Here is a 26957-nt window from a genome sequence, read left to right on the forward strand (position 1 = left end):
ACACTGTAAAAGACTAATTAATGAAAAGAAAAATGTACAAAGCTATATGTATTATTTGCAAAGGATATATACCACATTAACAGCAAATGTCTCTATAGAAGGATTACAGTTTATTTGCAGTGTTATTTTTGTGATATTTTCTGAATTTTACATGATGAAAATAAATAATTGTATAAAGGGGGGGAAGTATGAGAATAAAAACAAATTTTACCCTTTATTACTTGACTGATCAGCTTTTCATGGTTCTCTAATACAAAAATATCTACTGTATTGTTTTATTTGAAGTCACTTTAGAGCTCCTTTTTAATGGCTATTGAAGGCAACAGTGAGGCCCATAATTTAAGAATAAAAAAAAAAGAGAGATGGGGTGAGGAGGAGAGAAAGAAAGGAAAGGGGGAAGGGGGACAGAGAGGGGAAGGGAGAGAGGAGGGAGGGAGGGGAAAGCCCAGCCCCTCTAATTCAGCATTCCACAGATGCATTTGACAAGGGACCCTTTTAGCTAACAGTATGACTAATACCTGCAGGATACGAGCATTCCTCAGAACAGAAATTTGTAAATCCTGAAAAGGTGGGAGACCAGGCAGCGCTGGGCTGCAGGTTGGGGGTGGGAGTGCTGGGCCCAGCCCCAGGGGAAGGGCTGTGGGGAGCTGGTGGCCCCAACCCCCGTCTGCAGCCCTGGCTGTGGCAGCCTCACCTCCATGGCTGCCGGTCCACCATGGCCACGCTGTGCGCAGCCAGGCAGCCCAGGGGACCCCAGCAACCCCCAGGCCCGGGGCTTGGCCACAGCATCCTCAGCTCCTCAGACTGCACAGGCCTCTGATGTAGTCTAGACTGCAGGTCAAAGTTCGCACTTTACTGGGTGGCCCCGCCCACGCGTCTCCATGGCTACAGCCCTGAGGCGCTTCCCCATTTGCTCCAGTATCTGCAGGTGGTCCGCCCACGCGTGCCTCAATTGGCTGCAACCACGGTCCCCAACCGTCACCAACCGACCCCAACAGTCCCCCAAGGTCCCCAACGGTCCCCCAAGGCCCTCAACGGTCCCCAACCGTCCCCAACCGTCCCGATGGTCCCCAACAGTTGCCAGACCCCCTTCCCTCCTGGGCAGGCATCGCTGTGGACAGGAGGGGGGAGGAGAGCCCAGTCTGAGGACAATGAAGCTGGAATCCTGATCAGGTCCTGGTGAGCCAGTGAGTCCCTCTAGTAAGTGAGTCCGTTGCCTTAGGATTTGCCTGGGTTTTTTTTGTTTGTTTGTTGTTGTTTTCGGTTTGAAGCAGTTTTACTCTACCTTCGTCTAGATTAGAAGCTAGATAGAATCTAGATCATTCTCTTTTAAAAGAATAGAGAACAGAGAGGAAGTCTATGTTTAACCTTTTATTAATAAACAAACATATAATAGAAACAGAATGGGTTAGTTTTCTAAAAGAATTTCCTTAAGCATTAAAATTACTTTGTTTTATCAGAACACACAGGAATAATAGGGATAGCTGAAATACACTTAATTTGAATTAATAAAGATGAATTCAAGCTAAATTCTGTTAATGACAAGATTATATATGGAAAAAAAACAGCTTTTTGTTTGAACATGGGAAAATATGCAAATGTGGCCTTAAGGTCTATCCTTAGGGAGAATAACATAATTAATTCTGCCTTTTTTCTCTTAGAATATCCTCCTTTTAGCCTTTTCCTGGTCCCTGGCCCAAGAATAAGCCTGCCTTCTTGTGTGTCCTGTGTGTTGTAAGGGTTGTCTGTATGGAGGGCGCCATCTGCCGTGGGAAGAACCACTGTGGGAAGACCGCCTTTTACAGTTCAGGGGACTCTTCAGAAAATGTTGTTTTCCTTCTAATTCCACCTCAAACCTGGAGTAAAATTCCAGGAGGGAAAACAGCTTTTAATAAACATGGCCAGGTTGGGATTCTAGTAGTGGTTTGACTTGTTTCTGTGACTCTGAGCTTGGTGTCACATACTGAATATTTAAAAAAATATCATCATGGAAAGTGCAGATCCCTGTCTTTATTTCCACCCAGATCAGTTAGAAATATGATTATTGTTCCTGTTTGTGCCCTTGATCTTTAATCCAGGCAATGCTTTGTTCTTTTCTATTCAGGGAAAGGATTTTAAATATTTTTATTGCTGTCTCTTGCTTAGTTTCATCTTAAGAACATATATTTACATCTGATAATACCAGAGTGAGGAATGATTTCTTGGTTTTTTTTTTCTTCCTAGGGCTCTGTGTATGATTTTTAAGAAATCAATGTTTCTTTTAATTAATGATCATGTAATCAGAACTTATTCAAAGGTTGTCTTTAGTATTATAATATTTTCTTGTGTTTTACTTATTGTTCAGATGGACATAGTCATAAGTGTTTATAACAATATGCATACAATAATTTTTAAAGTTAACTGCATTCTGAGTGTATTTGTTTCAAATTACCTTTTAAAAGTGGGGAAATTCTAAATTATTATAATTTTACTATAAATTAAAAACATGCATTTTTTTAAATCCTTGCTCTAGAATACATTTATTGATATTTTATAAAGGGAGAGGGAAAGAGAGAGAGGGGGAGAGAGAGAGAAAGAAAGAAAGAAAGAAAGAAAGAAAGAAAGAAGGAAAGAGAAAGAAACATGGATGGGCTGCCTCCTGAATGTGCCCTGACTGGGGATCCAACCCGAAACCAGGCTTGTGCTCCCACCGGGAGTGTAACCTGCAGCCTTTTGGTGCCTGGGGTGATGCTCCAACCAGCTGAGCCACCCAGCCAGGGCCAATGTGTATATTTTAAAAACGGAGAAAGAAAGTGATTGGCATGCCATTCTATAATATATACAGTATGTAAAATGGATTCTATCAAACCTTATTTTTATATAAATTTTTTCTTAAGTACAGTTAGTTTTCTCGTTTTCATTGTATATGTCCTACCTTAAACGTGAGTAATTGAATTGCACAGAGGAAATTAGGTTAATTTCTTTGACAGTTGTTTAACCTGAGGAGCAGTTATATATCAGTATCTTTCCTCAGTTGATTTCCAATAACAATTGAAGATCCTATTTCTTTCTCCTGCTCCTCCTTTCTCTCTTGCATTGCTCCTTCCTTCTTCTTTCCACCTTTTTCTCTTGCCTTGTAATTTGGTGTTCATGTCTATTCTCTGGAAACTTCTTTCAAGATCACCTTTCCAAGTCCAAAAGATATTTGCTGAGGTCATTTTGTATGTTTCAGGGATATGTGTTTATGAAGTAATTAGCACTATGTACCATCCCTCCATCTTTAAACATTATTTTTTGTTTTGTTTTTCAGTTTCAAAATATTTATTGAAAAACAATTTACCATGGCATTCCTATACCAAAAACACACCACAGGACTCTAAATAACCAACAAAAGTATACAAAACCTATCCTGACAATCTCTTTGGAGGTATTAAATGTTTAGACCCATGAGGATAGAGCTGAGTGAATTTAAACATGTTAGTCCTTGGTCACAGACTATTTGGTAATTAATAAAGAGCTGCCTCTTGGCATTAGGTTGCAGTTAACTGGGATGGGGAGGTGCAGGTGTGCCGATGTACTCTTTTAGAAATTAAAAAGAAGATAATTGAATAAACTTAGGTTTTAAAATCATGTAGATATAATCTTAGGATCTGGATTTGCGTAATCTCGTTAGGTACCTCCCCCAATCAACCCCCTCCTGGGGACTTAAAAATACTGGCTCATAACCAACAAGACTGCAAGTAAAGTTTTAAACAAGGTTATATTTGGGAAGTTCAAAGAAGTGTTTGAAATAAAATTTATCTGAAATCTACAATTAATTTTTCTGTATTGAATGTGATGGACAGTTGAGATATCACCCCCCGCCCACCTCCCACCCCAACATGCATGTTAAAAGAAAACCAAAATTCAACACACATCCACTCACCCCGACTACACAGGCAGTCAGCCAGGGATAACATCTCTAATAGCCAAGTAATGAACTCCTGAAAATCGGAGGGAAAACCCTGATTCTTAACTATAGAGGCACCAAATAGACCACTATAATAAGAACTGAGGTAACAGCAAAAGATCTTTTTGTTGCTTAGATTGCTACATGTCACACTTCTCAAATTAGAAAATTACCTCAACATTTATAAGTCTAGTTCCACCTGACTTATAAAAACAATCAAAACCCAATAAACAGAAAAAAATGTATACACAACAAGTTAGTGAAATAGACATATTAGGGAATTTTTTCATTTGACTCTTGAATTTCAAATAAAATGATCCAGGTGTACTAATATGACCTAGTTGTACCATCTTTACCATAAAAATGAAAGATTTCTAAGACTTGTTTATTTGGGGCATTCATTTTTCTATTAATCTTTATTTTATTTTATTTTATTTTATTTTTTATTGTCTAAAGTTTTACATATGTCTCCTTTTTCCCCAATTGACCCCCCTCCCCACCCGCCCCTCCCGCCCCTCCCGCAGCCATTCCCACCCTGGGCAAGCCTCCACTGCCCCAGTGTCTGTGTCCATTAGTTATGCTAATATGCATGCATACAAGTCCTTTGGTTGCTCTCTAACCCCCCCCCTCCCCTACCATTTGCCTCTGGATCTATTCTTGTTCATCAAATCATGTTGATCATTATATCCCACATATGAGTGAGATCATGTGATACTTATCTTTCTCCGACTGGCTTATTTCACTTAGCATAATGCTCTCCAGTTCCATCCATGATGTTGCAAATGGTAAAAGTTCCTTCTTTTTTTCTTTTTAATTAAATCTTTATTGCTCAGATTATTACAGTTGTTCCTCTTTTTCCCCCCATAGCTCCCCTCCACCTGGTTCCCACCCCACCCTCCGCCCTCACCCCGACCCCCCCACTGTCCTCATCCATAGGTGCACGATTTTTGTTCAGTCTCTTCCCGCATCTCCCACACCCCTCCCCACCCCCAAGAATAGGCAGTCCACTCCCTTTCTATGCCCCTGATTCTATTATGATCACCAGTTTATTCTGTTCATCAGATTATTTATTCACTTGATTTTTAGATTCACTTGATAGATGTGTATTTGTTGTTCATAATTTTTTTTAATTAAATCTTTATTGTTCAGATTATTACATTTGTTCCTTGATTGTTGTCGGCAATAGTGGGGGTGATTTGACCTCCAGGCTAACTGGCTATGAGAGTCCGCTGTGTCTCTGTTGTTCATAATTTGTATCTGTACCTTTTTCTTCTTCTTCCTCTTCTTAAAGGATACCTTTCAGCATTTCATACAATACTGGTTTAGTGGTGATGAACTCCTTTAGCTTTTTCTTATCTGTGGAGCTCTTTATCTGACCTTCAATTCTGAATGATAGCTTTGCTGGATAAAGTAATCTTGGTTGTAGGTTCTTGGCATTCATCACTTTGAATATTTCTTGCCATTCCCTTCTGGCCTTCAAAGTTTCTGTTGAGAAATCAGCTGACAGTCGTATGGGTATTCCCTTGTAGGTAACTGATTTTCTTTCTCTTGCTGCTTTTAGGATTCTCTCTTTGTCTTTTGCTCTTGGCATTTGAATTATGATGTGTCTTGGTGTGGTCCTCTTTGGATTCCTTTTGTTTGGGGTTCTCTGAGCTTCCTGGACTTGTAAATCTATTTCTTTCACCAGGTGGGGGAAGTTTTCTGTCATTATTTCTTCAAATAGGTTTTCAATATCTTGTTCTCTCTCTTCTTCTGGCACCCCCATAATTCGGATGTTGGTACGCTTAAGCTGTCCCAGAGGCTGCTTACACTATCTTCGTATTTTTGGATTCTTTTTTCATTTTGCTTTTCCAGTTGGGTGTTTTTCCCTTCTTCGTATTTTAAATCGTTGACTTGATTCTTGGGATCCTCTAGTCTGCTGTTGGGAGTCTGTATGATATTCATTTCAGTCAGTGTATGCTTAATTTCTAGTTGGTCCTTTATCACAACCTCGAGGGTCTCATTTGATTTCTTGAGGGTCTCATTAAGTTTGTCGGCAGTTTCTAGAAAATTCTTGAAAAACCTTAAAAGTGTGGTTTTGAACTCTATATCCAGTAGTTTGCTTTCCTCCATTTCTGTCATTTGTGTCCTGTTTCTTTGTCTCCGCATTTTTTTTATGCTTTGCTGTGTCGATAGAGTGGCTTTCTGTGCTAGGTGTCCTATAGGGCCCAGTAGCTCAGCCTCCCCAATTACCTGAGGTGGACACTCTTGGTGCACCCCTTTGTGGGCTTTGTGCACAGTCTTGTTGTAGTTAAGCCTTAGTTGTTGTAAGTAACACTGGGAGGGATTGACCTCCAGGCCAATTGGCTGTGAGAATCAGCTGTGTCTACGGTGGGAGAACTTTTGTGCTGAAGACACCCTTATGGGGCAAGACTTGCTGCAGTGGGGCTTTGGTGCTCACTGAGTCTGCCCCCTGAGTGTGTCCCTTATGGATCTGAGGAGTTGTAATTGGATGGTCCCACTGTGACCACTGGGTACACTGGCTCTTGGATCTAAGGAGGTGCTAATCTAGCCTCTGCCTGAGGCTACCCAGCAGAAGCCAGCTGTAAAGCAATGCAAGTTGCCGTGGGGCCTTGGGCCAGCTGCAGATTGTTAAGTAATTTTCAGATTACAAAGGGCCGGGCCTTTCATATGCAAAAGCTTCCATGCACGGCTTGGGCAGGGCGGGGTCCCAGGGGATCAACAGGGTGGGTGGAGGGAGCAGTTGTGGGTGCTCTCAGTCCTGCCCTCAGAGGCCCGGGCAATCGCTGGGAGTGCCTCCTAGAAAAAGCTGCCCTCAAGTTCCGACCGATGCCAGACAGTCCCGTTTCTCCCGTATGAGTCTGGGTCCCCAGAGACTCGCCCGGAACTGGAGCTCAGAACTTGAGACTCCCTCCTGATTGAAAAAGACAATTGTGTCCCCAGCCGCCAGCCCTCTCCACATGCACCTCTGCACCTTAGTATTTTACTTCTGCACCGCACCTCCTCTGAGTCTTGGTATGCTTTTCTCTTTCCTTCTAGTTGTAGAATTTCCACTCAGTCAGCCTTCCTGTGGTTCTGGATGATATCTGTTCTGTCTTTTAGTTGTATTTTTGAAGTTGTTGTGGGAGGCAGCAATCTACGGTGTTTACCTATGCCGCCATCTTGGTTTCTCTTCCCAGACAGGTTTTTCAAAAATTGTTACATTTTTGAGAAAATTAATTAGATATTATTAACATTAAGTAACTACTGCTATATTTGTAATAAAGGTATTGTGATTAATTTTTATGAGTTCTTATCTTTAGAGATACTGAGATGTATAGGTGAAATGACACAGTGAGTCTAGAGTTGGCTTTCAAATATTTAGGTTACAGACAGAGTGAGTAGAATTCTAAATTCAACTAAAATGACCATAAGTTATCCATATATAAGCTGATTTGTGGATATATATATATATATATATATAAACTCATTAGAATATTCTATTTTTATATGTTTGAAACTTTCAGTAATAAAACATGTGAAAAATAGATTCTTTTAGTCTATGATTTGTTGCTTGCCTGTGAAATGAAAATTATTATTTTCTGGTTATTTCAGTAACTAAACTCCTCAAATAAGTCCTATCTTCTCATGAATCAGTTTTTACAATACACACACCCATAATCTCTTAACTGTCAAAAGAAAAATTAAAGGTCACACACAAGTAAGAAATAACTCTGGTTGGGATTAAGATAGTATGAGATAAGGAACTCATAAAACTCATTTTAAGAAATGAAACTGTCTGCCCTAACTGGTTTGGCTCAGTGGATAGAGCGTCAGCCTGCTGTCTCAAGGGTTTCAGGTTTGATTCCGGCCAAGGGCATGTACCTTGGTTGGAGGCACATCCCCAGTAGAGAGTGTACAGGAGGCAGCTGATCGATGTTTCTCTCTCTGATGTTTCTCTCTCATCGATGTTTCTAACTCTCTATCTCTCTCCCTTCTTTGTAAAAAATCAATAAAATATATTAAAAAAATGAAACTATCTGATGAACACATGGGCAGAGGATGTGGAGACATTTCTTCAGAGGACATACAGATGGACATCAGATAGTAGATGAAAAGATGCTCATACATCACTCACAATCAAGGAAACGCAAATCAAACTCACATGAGTGGCTGAGCATCGACCTATGAGCTTGGGTTTCAGGCTGGATCCCCAATAGGGGGTGTGCAGGAAGCAGGGGATTGGTGATTCTCATCATTGATGTTTTTTGTTCTCTCTCCCTCTTCCTTGCTCTCTGAAATCCATAAAACAAACAAACAAACAAAAAACCCTCACACACAATGAGAAACTACTTCACATAATTAAAAAATTCAGCAAATAACAAGTGCTGTTGGGGATGTACAGAAAAGGGAAACTTTAGGCATTGTTGATGGATTGCAAATGGGTGCAACTTCTATGGAAAACAGTATGGAGATTCCTCCAAAAACTGAAAATAGATCTACCATATGACTCACCAATTCTATTGTGTGTATTTATACAAAGAATACAAGGACACCGTTTCCAATAGCTATGTGCCAGCCTGGGTTCATTGCAGCATTACTGACAATAGCCAAGGTATGGCAGCAGCTTGGGTCCATCAATAGAAAAATGAATAAAGATGATGTGGTATACACATACACACTGGACTATTACTTAGCAATAAAAAGAATGTAATTCTACTGTTTGTGACAACAAGGAGAGACCTAGAGGGTATTGTGCTAAATGAAATAAGTCAGACAGAGAAAGAGAAATGCTGTGTGAATTCAGTTATATGCTGAAATTTATAAAAATCAAACAAAACACACGAACTCATAGAAACAAAGAACAAACTGATGGTTGCAAGAGGGGAGGAAGAATGGAATTGTTAGCAGCAGAGAAATAAGCATTAGCGACTAGTTAGGCCAGACCTTGGTTCAGCCACTTCAGTACTTGAGTTCTGGCTAAGAAAGAATTCAGAGGCAAGACTCAAATATAGGCAAAAGTTTAATTAGAAATTTACATAGGTAGCAGAAATAGGCTCAGGAAACAGTTACAGAGGCAAAAGAAGGGCCCCTGGAGCTCAGGAGAGAGAGAGAGAGAGAGAGAGAGAGAGAGAGAGAGAGAGAGGAGAGATTGAGAGAGAGAGAGAGAGACTGGATTCCTTAGAGGGGAATCCCAACAGAACATTCATCAGCTTTCCTGGTGTGCCCCTCGTGGTCTCCACTCACTGGTCAGAGCCAGGGGTTCATTAGTCAGTGCAGCTGGTCCTGGTGGCAGCCATGGCATCACTCCTGAGTGCTGCTTCCCTGGGCCTGGAGCTGAAACACAGCTGAAGCCTAAATGTCCTCTTTCATAGGTTAATGCTTAAGGGAGTGGTCCTGCCAAGGCATATAGTGTTGCCTGTTGCTAGGCATCCGGGGCTTTCCGCCCTGGTGACTTTTTGCAACAGCCTATTCTTCCTACTACAGAGGGATGGTGAAGAGGTGACGGAAATATAGTCAATAAGAGTGTGATAGCTTTGCACAGTGATAGTCTCTAGAGTTAGTGTGGTGATTACATGATAGATACATAAATGTCTAATCACTATCTTGTATACTTGAAACTAATACAATACTGTATACAAGTTATACTTTTAAAAAAGATAGTATGAAAAATTTCAAGCTCATTCAATGTTTTCTTTACTCATTTAAAAAGAAAATAGAAATAAACCAAAACAATAAACGAGAAAAAAAATCAAGAACACACAGTACAAGGCTGTCTTAGAAGTTAGTGAAATGTGAAACAAAACATCTACCTTCTACCCAGCCTTTGTGGCTCAGTGGTTGATGGTTGACCCATGAACTAGGAGGTCAGGGTTCAATTCCTGGTCTGGGGACATACTGGGTTGCGTGCTCCATCCCAAAGTAGGGGGTGTTCAGGAGGCAGCCAATTAATGTATATCTCTCATTAATGTTTTTATCTCTGTCTCCTTCTCCCTTCCTCTCTAAGAAATCAATAAAAACATATTACAAAGAAAACTACCTTCTCACTACGTTTTCTATTAAGTTTCTATTTTAAAAGAATCATTTATTTCCTCATTGAATTCATTTTCTTCCAAATTCAAGTGTTTCTCCTTCGGGATAATCATACGCATACAAAAATTATATAAAAAGAAACATCTGAAAAGTACATTCAAAACAAAGAAAACCTCCACTTCCCTGAAATAATTACTTTCAACTTTCCTGAACGTCCTTCTAAAGTTTCTATATACATACATATATATACATACATACATTAAATAAATGAAGATGAAAATACTATTTGGGAATATTTCTTCATCCAACAATGTTGTCATATTAGAGACTATTTTAATCAAGTATTAAACATTATTTCTTTAATAGTCACATAGCTCTTTAGTAGATGGCTGTACCACAACTGATCTAACCAATCTCCTTCTCCTGTGCATGTAGATGGTCTTTTTATTTCAACCTTAAAAATAAAACCATGAACATACATGTGTTAGTAACTTAACCTACTTTCTCTGAGCTTTAAGCTTATCCTATAATCTGCTCTGAGATCCCAGAGTGTAAATCTGTAAATTACATTTCCCAGACTCTCTCAAGAGATAGCTTACGGTTAGACTCTTCCAATTAATGGCACTAGCACTTATTTAGGCATTCTGTGCAATAGCTGCACTGCTCCCACCCCCATCCCCACCCCCCAACAGCCAGGCCACCCCTGCTAAGGTTGGTGGATGTTGACAGGGCTCTTCCACCCATTGGGGAGTCCTTACCACCTGCACTCTTCTCAGTTGTTCCTTCCAACATCTGTATTAACTTATTTATGTTGAAAGTACCTAGTATGGTTTCTCTGACTGGATCTTGAATGACCTAATCATTAGGCAGACATATTTTCTAATTACCTCTGGACTAGGAGCCCAGTGCACAAATTCATGCACCTTGAAAGGAACTGTGGGCTGCAAAGCTGTGGTGGGCACAGGGGGCAGGTCTTGGCCCATCCTCCTCATCCCCACCTGGCCCCTCCTGCTGCGGCCCCAGTCCTCTCTCTGCCAGCAGCCCTGCTCCCACCATGGCTGCTCCCACATACTGATGGCGCCGGCCTCACTCCCCCCCGCTAATGGCACCAGCAGTGGGTGAGAGTGGGCCCAGTGCCATCAGTGGGTGCAAGCAGCAGCTGCTGCCTTGATCATCCCTCAGGAACAGGGGGAGGTGGAGAAGCCCTAAGGGGTGATCGGGGCTGGCAGCCACCACTTGCACCCGCTGATTGCGCTGAGTGATTGGGGCTGGTGCCGGGCACCAGCAGTGGATGCAAGTGCCAGGCGGGACCACAGCATGTGGGAGCAAAGAATTTTCAGTAACTACCACAGGCTCGCCCCAATGACAGCCACTGGCACCCTGCCTTGGTCTGGAGCCCCCGCTCACCTGCTTCACCATCCCACAGTGGCCAATGCCCACCATATTTCATGCTCTGCCGCCTGGTGGTCAGCGCATGTCATAGCGATTGGTTGTTTGGTGGTTCGGTTGTTTGGTTGTTCAGTTTGGTATTTCCACCGCTCGGTCTATTTGCATATTATGGTTTTATATATATATATATATGAGTTCCTAACAGTTTTCTATCCAGAGGGATCAGAACAGAGAAGTAAATATGTATGTAAATATATTAGACGTAGTTAGAGTTAGCCTATCAGAGAAGGTAGTTAAAAAGATGATTAAAGTGAAAATTAAGGCAGAAAATTAAAGTGAATCCTGTGTTGTTGCATTAGAATTGGTGGTATCAGTGTGAACTCAGGATTGTCAGTACATACATTGACATATATAGAAATAAATACAGGCTATCTATCTATTTCCCAAGGCTCCTTGGGAATTGGCTGATTTCAGCTGGGGAAATGACAAGATGAACCTGAAACATCTTGTTGTGCCAGAAAACAAAGAAGTGCTCAAACAATGATGTGAAATGTGTTAAAGGGACACAGAAGTCAGCTTGTTGGATTTCCATTGGCTAAATCAGGGACAAATTGAGCATTAATATAAACAATAGAGTAAAGAATTAAATCCATTGCATAAAATAGGAAACCATGAATCCATGCAGATATTTACACTAATAAAAGAGAAACATGCAAATTAACCATCACTCTGCCACTCTGCCACTCCGCTACACCCACCAGCCAATCAGAGTACTATGCAAATTAACCCAACAAAGATGGTGGTTAATTTGCATATGCAGACAAAGAGCGAAGACTGAAGATGACTGAAGGTGGCGGCGGCCACGGAACTGGAGCGAGCAGGAGGCTTGGGTTGCTCCTGGTGATGGAGGAAGCCAAGCTTCCCGCAGGCCCTGCACTCTGCTCAAGGAGTGGCTGGGGGCCTGGGTCACTAGGGGCAACCCAGGCTTTCAGTCTACCCTGGGCTCCGCTCAAGGAGGGGCTGGGGGCCTGGGTCGCAGGGGGCCTGGGTCACTAGGGGCAACCCAGGCTTCCAGTCTGCCCAGGGCTCTGCTGGAGGAACTGGGGGGAAATAAAAGGAGGGGCTGGGAGCAGCCGGAGCAGAGAAGCCAAGCCTCACTGCTGCAGTAGGACCAAAGGCCTGGGTCCTGGGTGCCAGAAGAAAACCGGTACCAGCAGCCAGGGGAAGGAAGGCCTATTGCATGAATCTTCGTGCAATGGGCCACTAGTAAATAAATTATTATATTAAGTTTTTGAAGAGGAGTGGCTTAATTTACATAGTCTCAAAAATATATCTCCACAAAATACTCATTCATTACAGAGGGAAAAGAGTAATTTTCCAGAGGAGAAGTCTGGCAGACGTCTGTATAATCAAGTAATCAAAGTTGGCACTATGAGGATAGTCCAGCCGTGGGAAAACTACGGCCCGTGGGCTGGATCCCGCCCGTTTGAAATGAATAAAACTAAAAAAAAAAAAAGACCGTACCCTTTTATGTAATGGTGTTTACTTTGAATTTATATTAGTTCACACAAACACTCCATCCATGCTTTTGTTCCGGCCCTCCGGTCAAGTTTAAGAACCCATTGTGGCCCTCGAGTCAAAAAGTTTGCCCACCCCTGGGATAGTCAAATACCAATCCTGTGCCATCTAATGGTGCAGAGCGCGTTGTCTCCTGGTCACCCCTCTTCTCGTCCCTCCTGTAGTTTTCCAGGGGCCTCACGTGCTAAGGGTAGATGTGAGCCTGCGTGCTCAAGGTCCACCTTTACCCATGAAGGAGGTCACAGAGGCCAGAAGGCAGGCTTTACACAGTTTGGGTGGGGAATCCCAGAGTTCTGGTTCTGGTGGGCGTTTCCCTTTGGTCTTGGGAGTGAAGTAATTGGAGGAGGACCAGCCTGGGGCCTGCAGGGAAGGCTGGATGGCCAGCCAAGTAAATTAATCTTCCTGAGATTCGGTTTCCTTTTCATTAAAACAATGCAAAACAAATGTATACGGGCTTAGTTTTTAAAAATTGAGAAGTTTTCTCGCTCTACAAGCCTGTGGTTCCGTGAACCTGAAAATTCTAGTAGCTAAGCTTTCCCGAACTTGAAAACCACCTGAAACAAAATGTGATAGCAATTCTGCTCTGTGAACATAGGTAGACAAGCGGTTCATCTCGGGCAACCTACTGAGGAACTGAATTCCCACACTGAGGGAGGCAGCCTGAGTACCCGGGGCCCAGTGAGCTGAGGCCCTCAGGGGCCTGAAGCAGCTATCCCTCGAGGGGAAAACCTTCTTTTCTCCATTAGCCCCAAAGGCCTGCTACTGCAGAACTTCCTCCTCATTGGGGCCCCGGGGCAAGTACCCAGGGTGTCACCGAGACCCTTTCTTCCAAGCCCAGCGCTTTGCTGCCCTGTTGTCTGGCCCACCTTCCCCTTCCCCTGTTCCCTAAGCCATCGCAGCAGCACAACTGAAGCGCTCCATGAGCTTTTGCTCGCAGAACAGATTCTCTTTGGGTCCCAGCTATTCCAAAACCTTGAGCTCCCAGAGCAGAAGGAGCAGCTGAGCAAACCTGGCAGCAAGCCATGCTCCTGGAGCAGCCCCTGAGTGGTCTTCCTTCCTGAATGACTCTCCATTTTCTCCTCTTCTTTGTGAATCTCCCTTATTAAACCCGAGAGGGAGGCCTTTCAATAGACCAGCATGTTCTCAGGAGATTTGGGCCAAGCTCCAACTTGAAACTCCTCAGACCCAAGCCAACTGTGGGCCTGCCTCCTCCTCCTCCTCTGTTTCCCCTGCTTATGGTTTCCTACTGATATTTTCAAGCATGGCTCCACTGTTCCTCCACGTGCCCTTCGCCACTGTCTTCAGGTTTTTGAAGCCAACATTTTCTTGGACCTATTCATTTTTTTCCTGGGTGTTTATTGTATTGAGTTTTGCAAGTATTTGTTGAGTGTTTTCTGTGTGACAGGAGCTGGGGAAAATGAGGAAAAAACACACAAACTTTGCTACTTGGGAGCTCAGGTGGAGTGGAGTCAGACAGCTAAACTGAACTTTCCTCTCAAAGGGCAAGGTGTTACCTATACCTGAGCCTTTCTAGTCCATGAAGCCACTTAAAACCCTCACAACCCCCACATCAGGAATGATAGCTCGCCCCACTCCCTGCTTTGCCTGTGTCCCTGTGATGTTGCAGTTGATCACTTAAATTCCCAAACCAGCCAGGATGCCATAGTGTGATGCTGAGTATTCACAGCGCACTCTGGGGCTTTCCTAAACTCTATTCTAACCCCAGTTACATGGTTTTATGGTTGTGGCCATTGGTAGATTTATTTTAAAAGTCAAAACCAGATTAAGCTCTGAGGCACCCGTTTTGTAAACTCTATAATTATTTGGAAAGTCACCAGCCGGGAGCTGTGAAGGGTTAAAGTTGTGTCTGCCTCTGGAGAAACACAGGACTCTGAGTCCTCAGGAAACTGTCAGCAGCTGGTGTTCACTGTCCTCCATGTCCCAGCATCCTTTTCTTCCACTTACATCTCCTACCCTCAGCCCTGCCCGGATTCTGGAGTGTGGCCATGGATAACGTGCTCTGAGAGGCACTGCTCCATACATGTTAGAACTAGAAAGGCCCTCTGAAGGGCATGATATTGACAAGAAGTCCATTTGTTCTTCTTGCCCACAAGGCATTTGAAATGGTTTGGTTCAAAACTATTATTTCTGAATCTTGACCGGTTTTTACAGGAACAATTAGGTGTCCTGTGACCACTGCCTCCTATCATCACTGCAGAAGACACACTCGTGAGCTCTGTGGAAATGGCCGGGCACTGTGCGAATGAGGCCTTGCCATCTTAAACAGCTACAAAGACATGTGGGATCTCACATCCAACCCAAGATCCACTCTCACCTGCCCTTGTCTCATCTACTCCTGTCTGAATTGCACCTATGGGGTAGGCACTCAAATGAGCTGAGCAAACAGATGTGAAACCGAGATTCAAATAATACCCAGGTAACAATGGGTAATGCTCACATGCATTGACAGTGGATGTTTCCTTCAAACCCTACAGACCAGACTTGGCATGAACATCAAGATGAGTCCGTTCACTTCCCTCCAGTTTGAGAATCCTGCCATGACTGGCACTCCTGTGGCAATGACTCTCACAGAAGCTGACGTAACGACGGGAAGCTGCTCGCCCCAAATTATGCCTAAAACTATACCAGATGGTGCACACCAGGGCTCAGTGTACGTAGAGTATATGTAAATATGTTTGCATTTATTTTCTCCTTAAAAATAAAACAGATGCACATACACATACAGAAAAGCAGATCCACTTGACGTGAGAATGATGTCGAGATCAAAGCTACTAGCAGGATGCACTGGGCTTCTGCCTCTGTGGTCTGGTGACAAGGGTCACTTTCACCATCAGGTGTCCCAGTTTGGCTTCCTTCTGAGAAGCCCTTTGGGGATCTGTGTATGCCCACATGTTTGTTTCTGCTGCCGAGGCCTTACTGATGCTGGCTGGTCGGCTCGGACGGCCACGTGGCAGAGGCTCCTGCCCTTCCCGCTGCCCAGAGCTCCTGTCCTGCCGCAGAGAATGGCCGTGTGGGAGGAGGTCAGAACTGCGGACAGAGACCAGATAGGCTTTTGTCATCTCGCTTTTCTGAAGAGATGGTACAACAGCTTTTAGATTTTAAAAGTTAAATAGCCATCGATTAGTCGTTGGAGGAAGCTCAGCCAAGGGCACTGTGATTCTGACAGATGCCCAAGGTTATGGGCTATGCTGTTTCCGTGTCTGTGAACAGTGTGGGCCAGGTGACCCCTCAGGTCTGTCTGTCTCTAAGGTGCAGACGTCATGAGGCTCACACCCTCTCGGTGGTACATGCTCACATCTCAGAGGAAGTTCCACCTCTGGGTGGTTTCCAAAGGCTGCCATGGTGTCTTAAGATTTGCTTTTTAGTCCAAGAAAGTTACCAGGTTCTTCCTGTCTTAAAAGCCAAGAAGGCAGGTTGGACATGAATTGCTATAGTCATAGACCATCAGCCCCCCTCACCTGGCCCAGAGAATGTTTGGTAGTAGCCCTTTAAGAGAGAATATGCCTGGTGGGGATTGGGAAGACATTGATAGTTGTAGGCAACACTTTTGCTACCCAATAATATATTCTGAGCCATAAAATAGATTCATAACTGCAAATGGCTTTCAAAAAATAATTTTCTACAGGTGTAAACAGCAGGTTAAAGACCTTTCTATGAGAAAGAGTGGCTGGAAAATCTTAGCCAAACTTACTTTCCCTGGACAGGTACCTTTGCTCAGACATTTCTGGGCCCTCTGGGGAGATGGAGGCAAAATCAACCTGGCAAGTAGCCATTAGGTCTTTACTAGGCAAAGGAAGGGGAAAATTCATCCTAAGCATGGCCTTGGAAGGGAGTATGTCCTATATTAGCAGTATTTGGTTTTCCAAATACAACTAGAAACTGGTGGGAGGAATGAGAATTTTATGGGAAATAAGGTTTTGCACATCTTTGCTGGTTGGAAAAGTACTTTGATTTTCTTTGATTTACTCTCCAGGTAAGTCTAGAGAGAATGACTGAGATAATTTGTCCCCTTATCATCCCAGGCTTAAACCAAGGTACCTGGTTCCTGCTGCCTCCTGCAGTACTCTCTCTCTCTCTCTCTCTCTCTCTCTCTCTCTCTCTCTCTCTCTCTCTCTTTCTCTCTCTCTCTCTCTCTTTCTTTTGGGAACTGGAAAGGGGTGGAACTGCTCCCTAAATGAGGAACCTGAAAGCACCTATCCCATGAGTTATCAAGGCCAGAATACATACCTTCTGTTGATTGCCTCTTCCTCCTCATCTTTCTTTTATAATTTTATAAAGAACAAAGAGCCCTCTCTCTAAAACACACAATGCTCACTTCAACCAACTCTGCGTACCATTCAAATGAAGTGCCGCTTAATTCCTTTCCTTTGAAACTCAAACACATGACCAGACATAGATGTCAAGTATCCCAACAATTAAGACATTTTAATATTCTTTCCTATTTCCCCTGCGTCCAATTTCCAAAATCTAAATTATTTTTTTTCTGCAAAAATAATTGGGAAAATTCTTCTTAAGAATGCTCTCCCACATCATCCAATTTTTTTCCTCACTATAAAAGGAACTCACACCACTACCAATTGAAAGTCCTTTGGCACAGAACTGGGGGAGAGAGGTAGTGGGGAACACGCAGTGTGTGTGGTTTGCGGGCTCTCTGCAGGAGGCATATCTGAGCCTTGGAGGCCCTCAGGCCCAGTGGACCAACCAGTGGGCTGGGAAAGAGTGGCGGGTACCTTGGCTTGTCCGCTGGCTCCGGCAGCTCTGGGGTGCAAAGGGAGGTCATGAGTTTCAGTGTGCTGCTTAGCAAAGTTCACAAATACCTGAAAGCAAGAAAAGAGCAAGAATAGGTATATGTTTCCAGAAGAATGGCACCCTCCACCCAGCCCTCCACCCCTCCACCCCCACCCCCCACTGGGCTTTCTCTTTTCCACAGCTCATAGACAGCCCTGCTGGAGCAGCTGTGTGCTGCTGGAGGGGAGGCTGGCCCACCTGAGGGGCCTGGCCACCAGGGCCCTGCACAGGGCTTGTTTCTTAGAATTCTGAGCTGAGCCATAGGCGTGCCTCTGAGAGGAGTCAAAGGATGTGGGGTATACAAGGCAAGGCAGATCCCAAGTAGCAGCAGCCTTCTAAACCTCTAAAGAAGAAACTAAAAGCAAAAAACAAAACAGGATCCGATCTCATCTCTCCTCTGTCCTTTAGTCAATGTGCAGTGTGGTCGTGACTCCTGCTCATGCCTTCCTCTGCTTGTGGCTGAGAAGGTGCTGTTGAGCCAGCTCCTCAAAGGCTATTGGAGACTTGCCTATGCACTGCTTTATTGCACAGTCTCTACGGATGTCTACTTAAAATAAACACACAGCAACAACAAAATACCCCAGAAAAAACTCAAATGTCCAAATGGATAAATGGATAAATAAAACATGCTATAGACATACCACAGAATATTACTCATCCTTTAAAAGAAAGATATTCTGACACATGCTACAACATGGATGATTCTTGAAGACATGTCAAGTGCAATAAGCTAGACAAAAGGGACAAAATGCTGCGTAATTGCACTTATATGAGATATGTATGGGGAGTAGTCAGCATTCAGTAGAAGAGTAGGAGTAGTCAGCATTAAGTGGCAGGGGTGGAGGCTGTTGTTTAATGGATACAGAGTGTTAACTTGGGAAGATGGACAATTTCTTGGATGTATGGTGGTTATGTGGACAATGTGAATGTACTTAATGCTACTGAATTATACACTTACTAGAGGCCCAGTGCACAAAAATTTGTGTGCACGGGAAGGTCCCTCAGCCCGGCCTCTGCCCTCTTGCAGTCTGGGACCCCTCGGAGGATGTCCACCTCCGATATAAAGAACAAAGAGCCCTCTCTCTAAAACACACAATGCTCACTTCAACCAACTCTGCGTACCATTCAAATGAAGTGCCGCTTAATTCCAGCTTGGGGGATCGGGCCCAAGCTGGCAGTCAGATATTCTTCTGGCAGCCTGGCAGCCCTCGGGGAATGTCCACTTACCAGCAGGGAGCAGACCTAAGCTGCAGTCGGACATCCTTAGTGCTGCTGAGGAGGCGGGAGAGGCTCCCGCCACCACTGCTGTGCTGGCAGCCATCAGCCTGGCTTGTGACTGAGCAAAGCTCCCACTGTGGGAGTGCACTGACCACCAGGGGACAGCTCCTGCACTGAGCATCTGCCCCCTGGTGATCAGTGTGTGTCATAGTGAACAGTCATTCCCAGTCTTTCTGCTGTTAGGGTTAATTTGCATATTACCCTTTTATTATATAGGATAGAGGCCTGGTGCACAGGTGGGGGCTGACTGGTTTGCCCTGAAGGGTGTCCCGGATCAGGGTGGGGGTGCCGCTGGGGTTCCTGGCCAGCCTGGGTGAGGGGCTGATGGCTGTTTGCAGGCTGGTCACACCCCCTTCAGGGTGGAGGTCCCCACTGGGGTGCCTGGCCAGCCTGGGTGAGGGGCTGATGGCTGTTTGCAGGCTGGTCACACCCCCTTCAGGGTGGAGGTCCCCACTGGGGTGCCTGGCCAGCCTGGATGAGGGGCTGATGTCTGTTTGCAGGCTGGTCAAGCCCCCCACAGTGGGGACCATCACCACATGGAGGTTTGGCCAGCCTGGGTGAGGGGCTGATGGCTGTTTTCAGGCTGGCCACACCCCCTTTAGGGTGGGGGGGTCTCTACTGGGGTGCCTGGCCAGTCTGGGTGAGGGGCTGAGGGCCATTTTCAGGCTGGCCAAGCCCCCCAGCGATGGAAGCTCCCAGCCTCTCCTTTTCTTCTTGTTTTTTATTTTTTTATTTTATTTTTTTATTCTGGGACTTATTTATCTTCTATAATAGAAATTTTGTAGCCTTGAGTGGAGCTCAGAGCCGGCCAGGGTGGGTGGGAAGCTTCGCTTCCTCCACTGCCAGGGGCAACCCAAGCCTCCTGCTCACTCCAGCTCTGTGACTGCTGGCCGCCATCTTGGTTGGGTTAATTTGCATATAGTTCCTCTGATGGGCGGGTGGGCATGGCTGAAGGCATAGAAAAGGTACAGTCAATTTGCATGTTTGTCTTTTATTAGTGTAGATAATAGGTAATTATGTTATGTATATTTTACCACAATGAGAAGTTCACATTGAAAAAACCTGATACACAGCACACATGTTTACCAAAACTCACTGAATTGTACACCTTAAATGAGTGCATTTATTATATGTAAATTAAGCATCAAAAAAGTTGACTTGGGAAAAAAATGGTACCATGACAAACCAGGAATGTTTAAATAAAGTCATAGTGTGGTGGGGAAGGATAATGCAAACTCAATGAGATTTGCTGATGACTAAAATAGTGTTAGACAGCAATTTCTGACAGGCTGAGTTTCAGCCTAATGGACAGATGCTCAGGCATGTCCTGCCTCCCTGTGGTGGGGATTCCAGCCCTGGTTGGGCTGTCCAATTGGGACTTTGCAGAGCCCTGCTCTGCACCCGGCTCCCCTCGGGGGACTTGCCTGGTCCAGCGTGGTCTGTGTGACCGAGTACTCCTCGATGAGCAGGCTGTCCTTGTGGGAGATGAGCAGCCGGAAGATCCTGGCCAGGGAGGAGGAGGGGACCTGGAACTGGAGCATGTTGTGGTGCCTCTCCCTCTGCACGCTGCCTGGGAAGTTCCCCTGGAAGAACTGCTCCACGGGGTTCAGGTCGGGAAGCAAGTCGTCCTTTGGAGATTTGATTTTCATTGTGACGATGTAGCCATCTCCGAACCTATGGACGCCCACCACAGCGTGGTACAGGCCTGTTAGTAGTTGGGTCTAAAGCAGTCTCAAAATCAGGAATAGACTCATCAAAAGTATTGGGGATTAGAGGTCACCCTATAAGCCATTTGTGCATGTTTAGAACTAGAAGGAAAAGATCCATAATAGTTCCTGGAGAAATAGCTTGATACTAGATTTTAGAGATTAAATGTCTGATTGTGGCACAGTGGGTCATCAGACCTATGTCACAGATTCCTGTGTCCAATTCCTGAGGCATGGATGTTCCCTGCTCCTTTCCCTCTCACATGCTTGCTGAAGTCAAAGGTGTTTTAGCCCCTGCAGAGATCACGGACCTGTCCATGGAGGCATGTAGGACCAGTGCTCATTCAGCTCATTCAGCCGTGGAAAGGCTGCTTGGCCCTTTAAGAGGCTGGCTCAGGTAGGAGCAAAGGCTTGGAAAGCAAGCACTTCCCTGTGGAAGCTTCCAAAACCAATGGAGCTGCCAGGGCCAGGTGCTTCCCTCCTCCCTCACCAGATCACCCAATGTGGATAAAGAAAGGTCCACAGAGTGTGTGCACAGCTGCTGGCTTCCCTACACGCTTACGTAGGAGCCCAGGATAGCCCTGGCAGTTACAACTTCCTTCAGTGTTCCCTCTGTGACCAAGGGTTCCTCCCTCCACATAAAGTGCCTCTGCCTTCCAGCTCTGAAAACTGTCCCTCCACATGGGGAAGAGTCCCTCTCACCTGCTCTCCCATGGGGATGGTGAAGAGTGGGAGGAAAGGAGGAGAGAACAGCGGTGTCTACAGCAGCAGGCACAGGACCTTACCAGCACAGGTCTGGTGACCTCACATGCAGAAGTCCCCCTAGATGTCTGTGCAGTGTCCAAACTGTAGCTGCTCAGGAAATCATGGCTCAAACATGCAAATGCAGCTAATTACTAGCCTTTCTCTCAATCATCAACCTGCCCTGATGCAGGTAGGAATGATGGGTACTGTGCCGCACACTCCTATGGGTACATCTCGGCTTAGATAAGGTGGGTTACGTGCTGCTCCGTCACCAACCGGCATGGTGATTTTTTATATTCTGGGATCTCAAAAAGCATTTGCTAAACAAACAAGTGATAACTATAAATCGACCCTTCCTAGTTTATAATGTATATCAGAATTCAAGGGAGCATGTCAGGGCATTATTGGCATAATTTTATTTTAACTGATTCTCAGCTTTGCAGAAACCATTATTAATACCACACTATTCACAGCAATGTAACATGGACAATATACTGAAGATTACTGGCATTCCTGGTTTGTTGTACGATACATGGTCATTTCTCAAACCTCAAAACGTACAACATTCCAGAAAGGAAAGGTGATTCTTGGGCTGTTTAGTCTCCTAACCACTCCCAAGTTGGTTGTGGGTTCTTATTAAATAGGTTGTTGGTCCTGGATTTGTTGGGACAGGTGGTGGGATAATGAGGCAGTGGTAGTGACTCTCCCTCTTCCCAGCCAAGATATGCCCTCGCCCCAATCAGAATGCTCCAGCTAGAGACTTGGGAGCCTTTAGCCACAGGCACTGAGCCCAGTAGAAAGAGTTTCTCTCAGCACAATGGCTTTCTCTATTTGCTGATGCAGAATGAGGCCTGGCTACACTGGCCTCTGCCTGTGGTGAGGGGGCAGGACCCTCCCAAGTGTAGGTGGAAAGCACAGGGCCGAGTTGACACCCCCTCCCGCAATGAAGGTAACAAAGGGGCCCTCTGCCCCGCCATCTCCTTACTTGTACTTGAGGTGCTGAATGGTACCCAGACACTGAAAGGTGCCCTTCACCATGATGGCCAGCCGGGTACACAGGGCCTCACATTCTTCCATGCTGCGGGGTTGGAGAGGAGTGAGGGGTGGGGGACTCCCAGCCACCTGCCTGCTCCACCCCAGCCCCTGTGAATCTCTTGCCTGTGGGACGTGAGGACCACAGCCCTCCCTTCTCTGATGATGCTCACGATGGTGTTCCACAGCATGCGGCGTGCCTGGGGGTCCATGCCTGTGGTGGGCTCATCCTGTGGGGAGGCAGAGGGCAAGGGCCTGGCTTAGTGCACCCTCCATGGTTGGCTTCCTCTGAGCATTATCTCTGGCAGACAAGGCACAAGTCACTCCCCAGTGGGGTGAGACCCAGGGTACCTGGGCACAGAGTGTGCAAGGCAGGTGGCAGATTGGGAGAATAAGGACAGATCGTGCCCACCTCTAGCCCATTCCTCGCAGGAATGGGTTAAAGTTGGTTAAGGCAAAGGAAAATTACCTTAAAAACAAACAAGCAAATGACAAATCCCCAAACCTTACACATGTTTGCAAGGAGATAGCTTAGGGACTTTCCTGGTTTCCTCCAAGTTCTGAAACCCATGGCCTCATAAACCCCAGATCTTATGAGCACGGGGCCTCCAGCTCCGAGTGAGAGCCATCTGAGCCTATGGTCAGGCTCCTGTTCCTGTCCAACCCCCAAGCAGACCTTGCCTGGAAGTAGCCCTTTCTGAGCAGATGCCCACACCCCATAAGGGGCTGAACTTCCTGCTGTGAGCCTATGGCCCCACAAGAGACTTCCCAGGAACGCAGAGTGAGAACGTTTCCCCAAGTGCTACGCACCAAACACTGAGCTGATTTGCTCAAAATGAACAGTCCAGACAGAAACGGACCACTGCATTTTCTAAACCTGCGGACCCAATCACAGACAGGCATCACTTGGTTCCCACCCTTGGGTCCACCTATCCCCCACAGGTCCCGGGCCCCTCACCAGCAGCACCAGCGGTGGGCAGCCGATCAGGGCAATGGCTGTGGAGAGTTTCCGCTTATTGCCCCCACTGTAGGTGCCGGCCAGGCGGTCCCCATAGAGAGACAGGCCCAGGCTCTGAATACTCCAGGTTGCCACCTAGGGAAGAGGAAGACAAGCAAACATCTCAGACCTCCACCAATTCAAAGCCTTGGGCTCCCAGATCTCACATAGCTAGGACGACAGAGCCACCTGCTGGCTCATGTTCTCTGGCACATGCTTTAAGGACCAGGTGTCTTCTTTCCACTCTGTGCCTTAGTTTCAGCTTGGTCAGCTCAGCACCCATTGGGTGCAGCCCCCTGAGAAACGGGCTTCAGCCTTACAAATAGCAGCACCCAGTGTCCCAAACTATGGCTAGGAGGGAGAGAGGAAGAGTGTCTGTTTAAGAGTGGTGGGTCTCATTGGTTCCACCCCTTCACAGGGTCACATTTGAGGTCTTATGCACCAAATATAAACTTATTGGGCACCCACCATGAACCAGGCTCTGTTCTAGGCACTGGAGGGTAATGGTAAGCATAGCCATTGATCTTGTACTCACAGATGGAGGTGGTGCAACAGACAATCAAAGTAAACAGAATAATGACAGAGTATAACAGTGCTTTGAGGGAACTCTACAGGGAACTATGATGGAGAATAACAGGTGTGTGATGGAGAATAGTATGTGCACAGGAATAAAACTAAGGAAGTCAGTGGAGATAAACTCACAATGCTTCTGCCTTGTGCAGTTGTACCTCTGCCTGGAATGTTCTTCCCCCAGATATCCAATGGCCCCTCTCTCAGCTCCTCATGTCTCCACTCAGAGTTCACTTCCTCTGTGAGGTTTTCCCTGGGCCACCCTACCTCAGCGTGCAAACCCAACAGCAACAATTCCTCCCTGCTTTATGGGTGTGGAGAGTTACTGCTTATTGCCCCCACTGTAGGCGCAATGGATTTTTCATTCACAAATATGCTGTATATTTTATTTACTGATCACCTATTATTATCTGTCCCTCCCACTATAGTGTAGCTCCATTTTTAACTTTTTATTTGGAATCCTTTCAAATTTATAGGAAAGTGTAAAAATGAGAATAGTACAAAGAACACTCATAACCCCTTTACACTCTCTTATACACATATACACACACACACACTTACATACACATATACTCACACACTTACATACACATATACTCACACACTTACATACACATACACACACACACACACACACACACACACACACACACACACACACACACACAATTTTCTCAGACCCAAAGATACATCTTGGCCCTTCACTCCTGAATACTTCAGAGTCTATTTTCTAAGAATATTTTCATGCATAACCATAATAGAGTTTTTTACATGTCAGTAAACTTAGCACTGTTACTATACTATTATCTAATCTTCTGTTCATAGTTCAGTTTTATCATTGGGCCCAATAATATGCTTCACAGCATTATTTCCTCTCCAGTACAAGATGCGCTCTAGTGTCCATTGTGTCTACTTAGCCTCCGTGATCAGGAATGTTTCCATAGCCTTTCTTTACTTTCTTTGTTCTTTATGGCTGATTATTTTGAAGATTACAGCCCCTATGCTTTTTAAAAATAGAATGTTCCTCTAGAGTTTATCTGATGTTTCCTCATGGTAAGATGTAGGTTTATACGTTCCCAATCAGAATACTATGTAAGTGAAATTGTGTCCTTCTCAGGCTAGTGTGTCTGTGACATGAGCTGTCCACCTGCCTCTCAGGTAATGTTAATTTTGGTCGCCCAGTTAAGGTGTTGTCTAATTCCTCCACTGAAAGTGATTGTGCTTCCCCCTCCCAACCAATAAGCAATCTATGGAAGATAGTTTTTTAAATGACACAAATATCTTGCTTCTTATAAAAAATGTCCCCTATATTTAGCAGCCATTAATAATTCTTGTTAATCCAATATTTACTATAATCATTGCAAAATGATTTTCCAATTCCATAACTTCCTCCAGTTGTCTATTGGTATTTCACTGTAAGCAAGAACCCTCCATTCTCTCCTATTTATTTATTTATCTATTTAATAGCTATGACTTACAAATTCCAATCCCCCACCTCAGCGTTTTATAATTTATCGTAGTATTTAATTATTGCAATGTCTAAATTGTCCCATATATGGCCATTGGGAGCCCGTTTAAGATGGCTCCTGTGTACTGTGACATGCCTCTATTGTGTTTTCTGAAGCTCTTCTTTACTCCTGGCATAAGATTTTCCAGGCTCATTCAATACCTATGCTATCCCAGACCTGGAATTTGTCATTTGTTTAAAGAGTCATAGTTTCTTTCAGTGGGGATGGTATTAGATACCAAAATTTGGGCACTAAATGTGCTCATTGCTACTGGGATATTTTTTCTTCTTAGCCCTTTCAGTTACACATACACAAACATATATGCATATACATGCATATGTGCAATATACAGGAACACATGCATGTATGCACAAACTTGTGTATATAAATATTTCATGAGTTTACAGTAATATCTCCAGTTCCAATCTATCTTTACAGGGTAACTTCTTGCCTTCCCCTTTTCCATATTTGTATGTCCCTTCTTCCACAGTGAGAACCCTGGCTCCCAACATTACCACATTCACTCATTTACTTAACCCTAAAGCACATCTAAGTTGTTTCAGAATGGCTTTGCTTATGCTTCTATAAAAAATAGACTAAAAAGAGCTCAGAATTTGTTTGTAATTTCCCCCCTCTGCTCCACTTAAGACGGAGGATAGTCAAGTACTGCATCATCAGTTACTTGTATTAGTTCTTTTCCCTCCCCTTCTGCAAATAATATTTATCTTGAAATAAAATTGGATTAATTTGCTTCAGTTTGCTTTCAGAGTTAGGATTTTCTTTTTGTTTTCATTTTACCCCCTTTCCATTCTTATTTATTTTATTTTTGAATATGTAGAATATTATTAATATGCTTCCAAAAGTCAAAACTATACAAGGATATATACTCAGAAAAGTGACATTCCCTCCCATTTCCCTTTTACCCATTTCCTTCTTGTCAATGATGAAATTTATTGTTTTCCGGTTTATTCTTTCTACTTGTCAAGATAAACAGACATATCTATGCTTTCTTATTTGTTCTAATTTCTTACATAAGAAACATTGTACATGTACTTTTTTGCACTTTGCTTTTTTTAACTTGAAAATATCTCTTGGAAATAACTTTTTTTCTTTCTTTCTTTCTTTCTTTCTTTCTTTCTTTCTTTCTTTCTTTCTTTCTTTCTTTCTTCCAGCTGCATAAGACTTTATGGTATGTATAGACTACAAGTTATTCAACCAACATCTTATTCCTGAACATTTAGGTAATTTTCAATATTTTCCAACTAAAATGCAATAATAACTTTGTGTATATGCATTCTGTATTTTGGGAGGCATACCTGCAGGGTAAATTCCCAGAAGTGAGACTCTGAGTGAAAGGAAGAATACATACATTGTTTTGTGAGATATGAGGGCAGGGATATTTCTGT

At 44.3% G+C, this 26957-nt stretch overlaps 1 protein-coding gene across 4 annotated transcripts in view; it reads right to left on the minus strand.

The window, feature by feature from the left end:
* Positions 1 to 26957, minus strand: part of ABCA4 (ATP binding cassette subfamily A member 4) — a 130580-nt gene that overhangs the window by 10424 nt on the left and 93199 nt on the right. For 2 of the 4 annotated variants that reach the window (XM_036351686.1, XM_036351688.1), the window contains 5 exons: positions 23435 to 23569; positions 22603 to 22706; positions 22430 to 22522; positions 20419 to 20668; positions 17659 to 17745 (listed from right to left, as the gene is read on the minus strand). In XM_036351686.1, the coding sequence (XP_036207579.1) occupies positions 17659 to 17745; positions 20419 to 20668; positions 22430 to 22522; positions 22603 to 22706; positions 23435 to 23569 (669 nt within the window). Of the gene's footprint in view, positions 1 to 15592; positions 15956 to 17658; positions 17746 to 20418; positions 20669 to 22429; positions 22523 to 22602; positions 22707 to 23434; positions 23570 to 26957 lie in introns of those variants that run through there. The other 2 variants (XM_036351687.1, XM_036351689.1) reach the window with 2 other exon arrangements.

The sequence above is a fragment of the Myotis myotis genome, unplaced genomic scaffold (assembly GCF_014108235.1).
Source record: "Myotis myotis isolate mMyoMyo1 unplaced genomic scaffold, mMyoMyo1.p scaffold_m19_p_2, whole genome shotgun sequence".
Lineage (NCBI taxonomy): Eukaryota > Metazoa > Chordata > Mammalia > Chiroptera > Vespertilionidae > Myotis > Myotis myotis.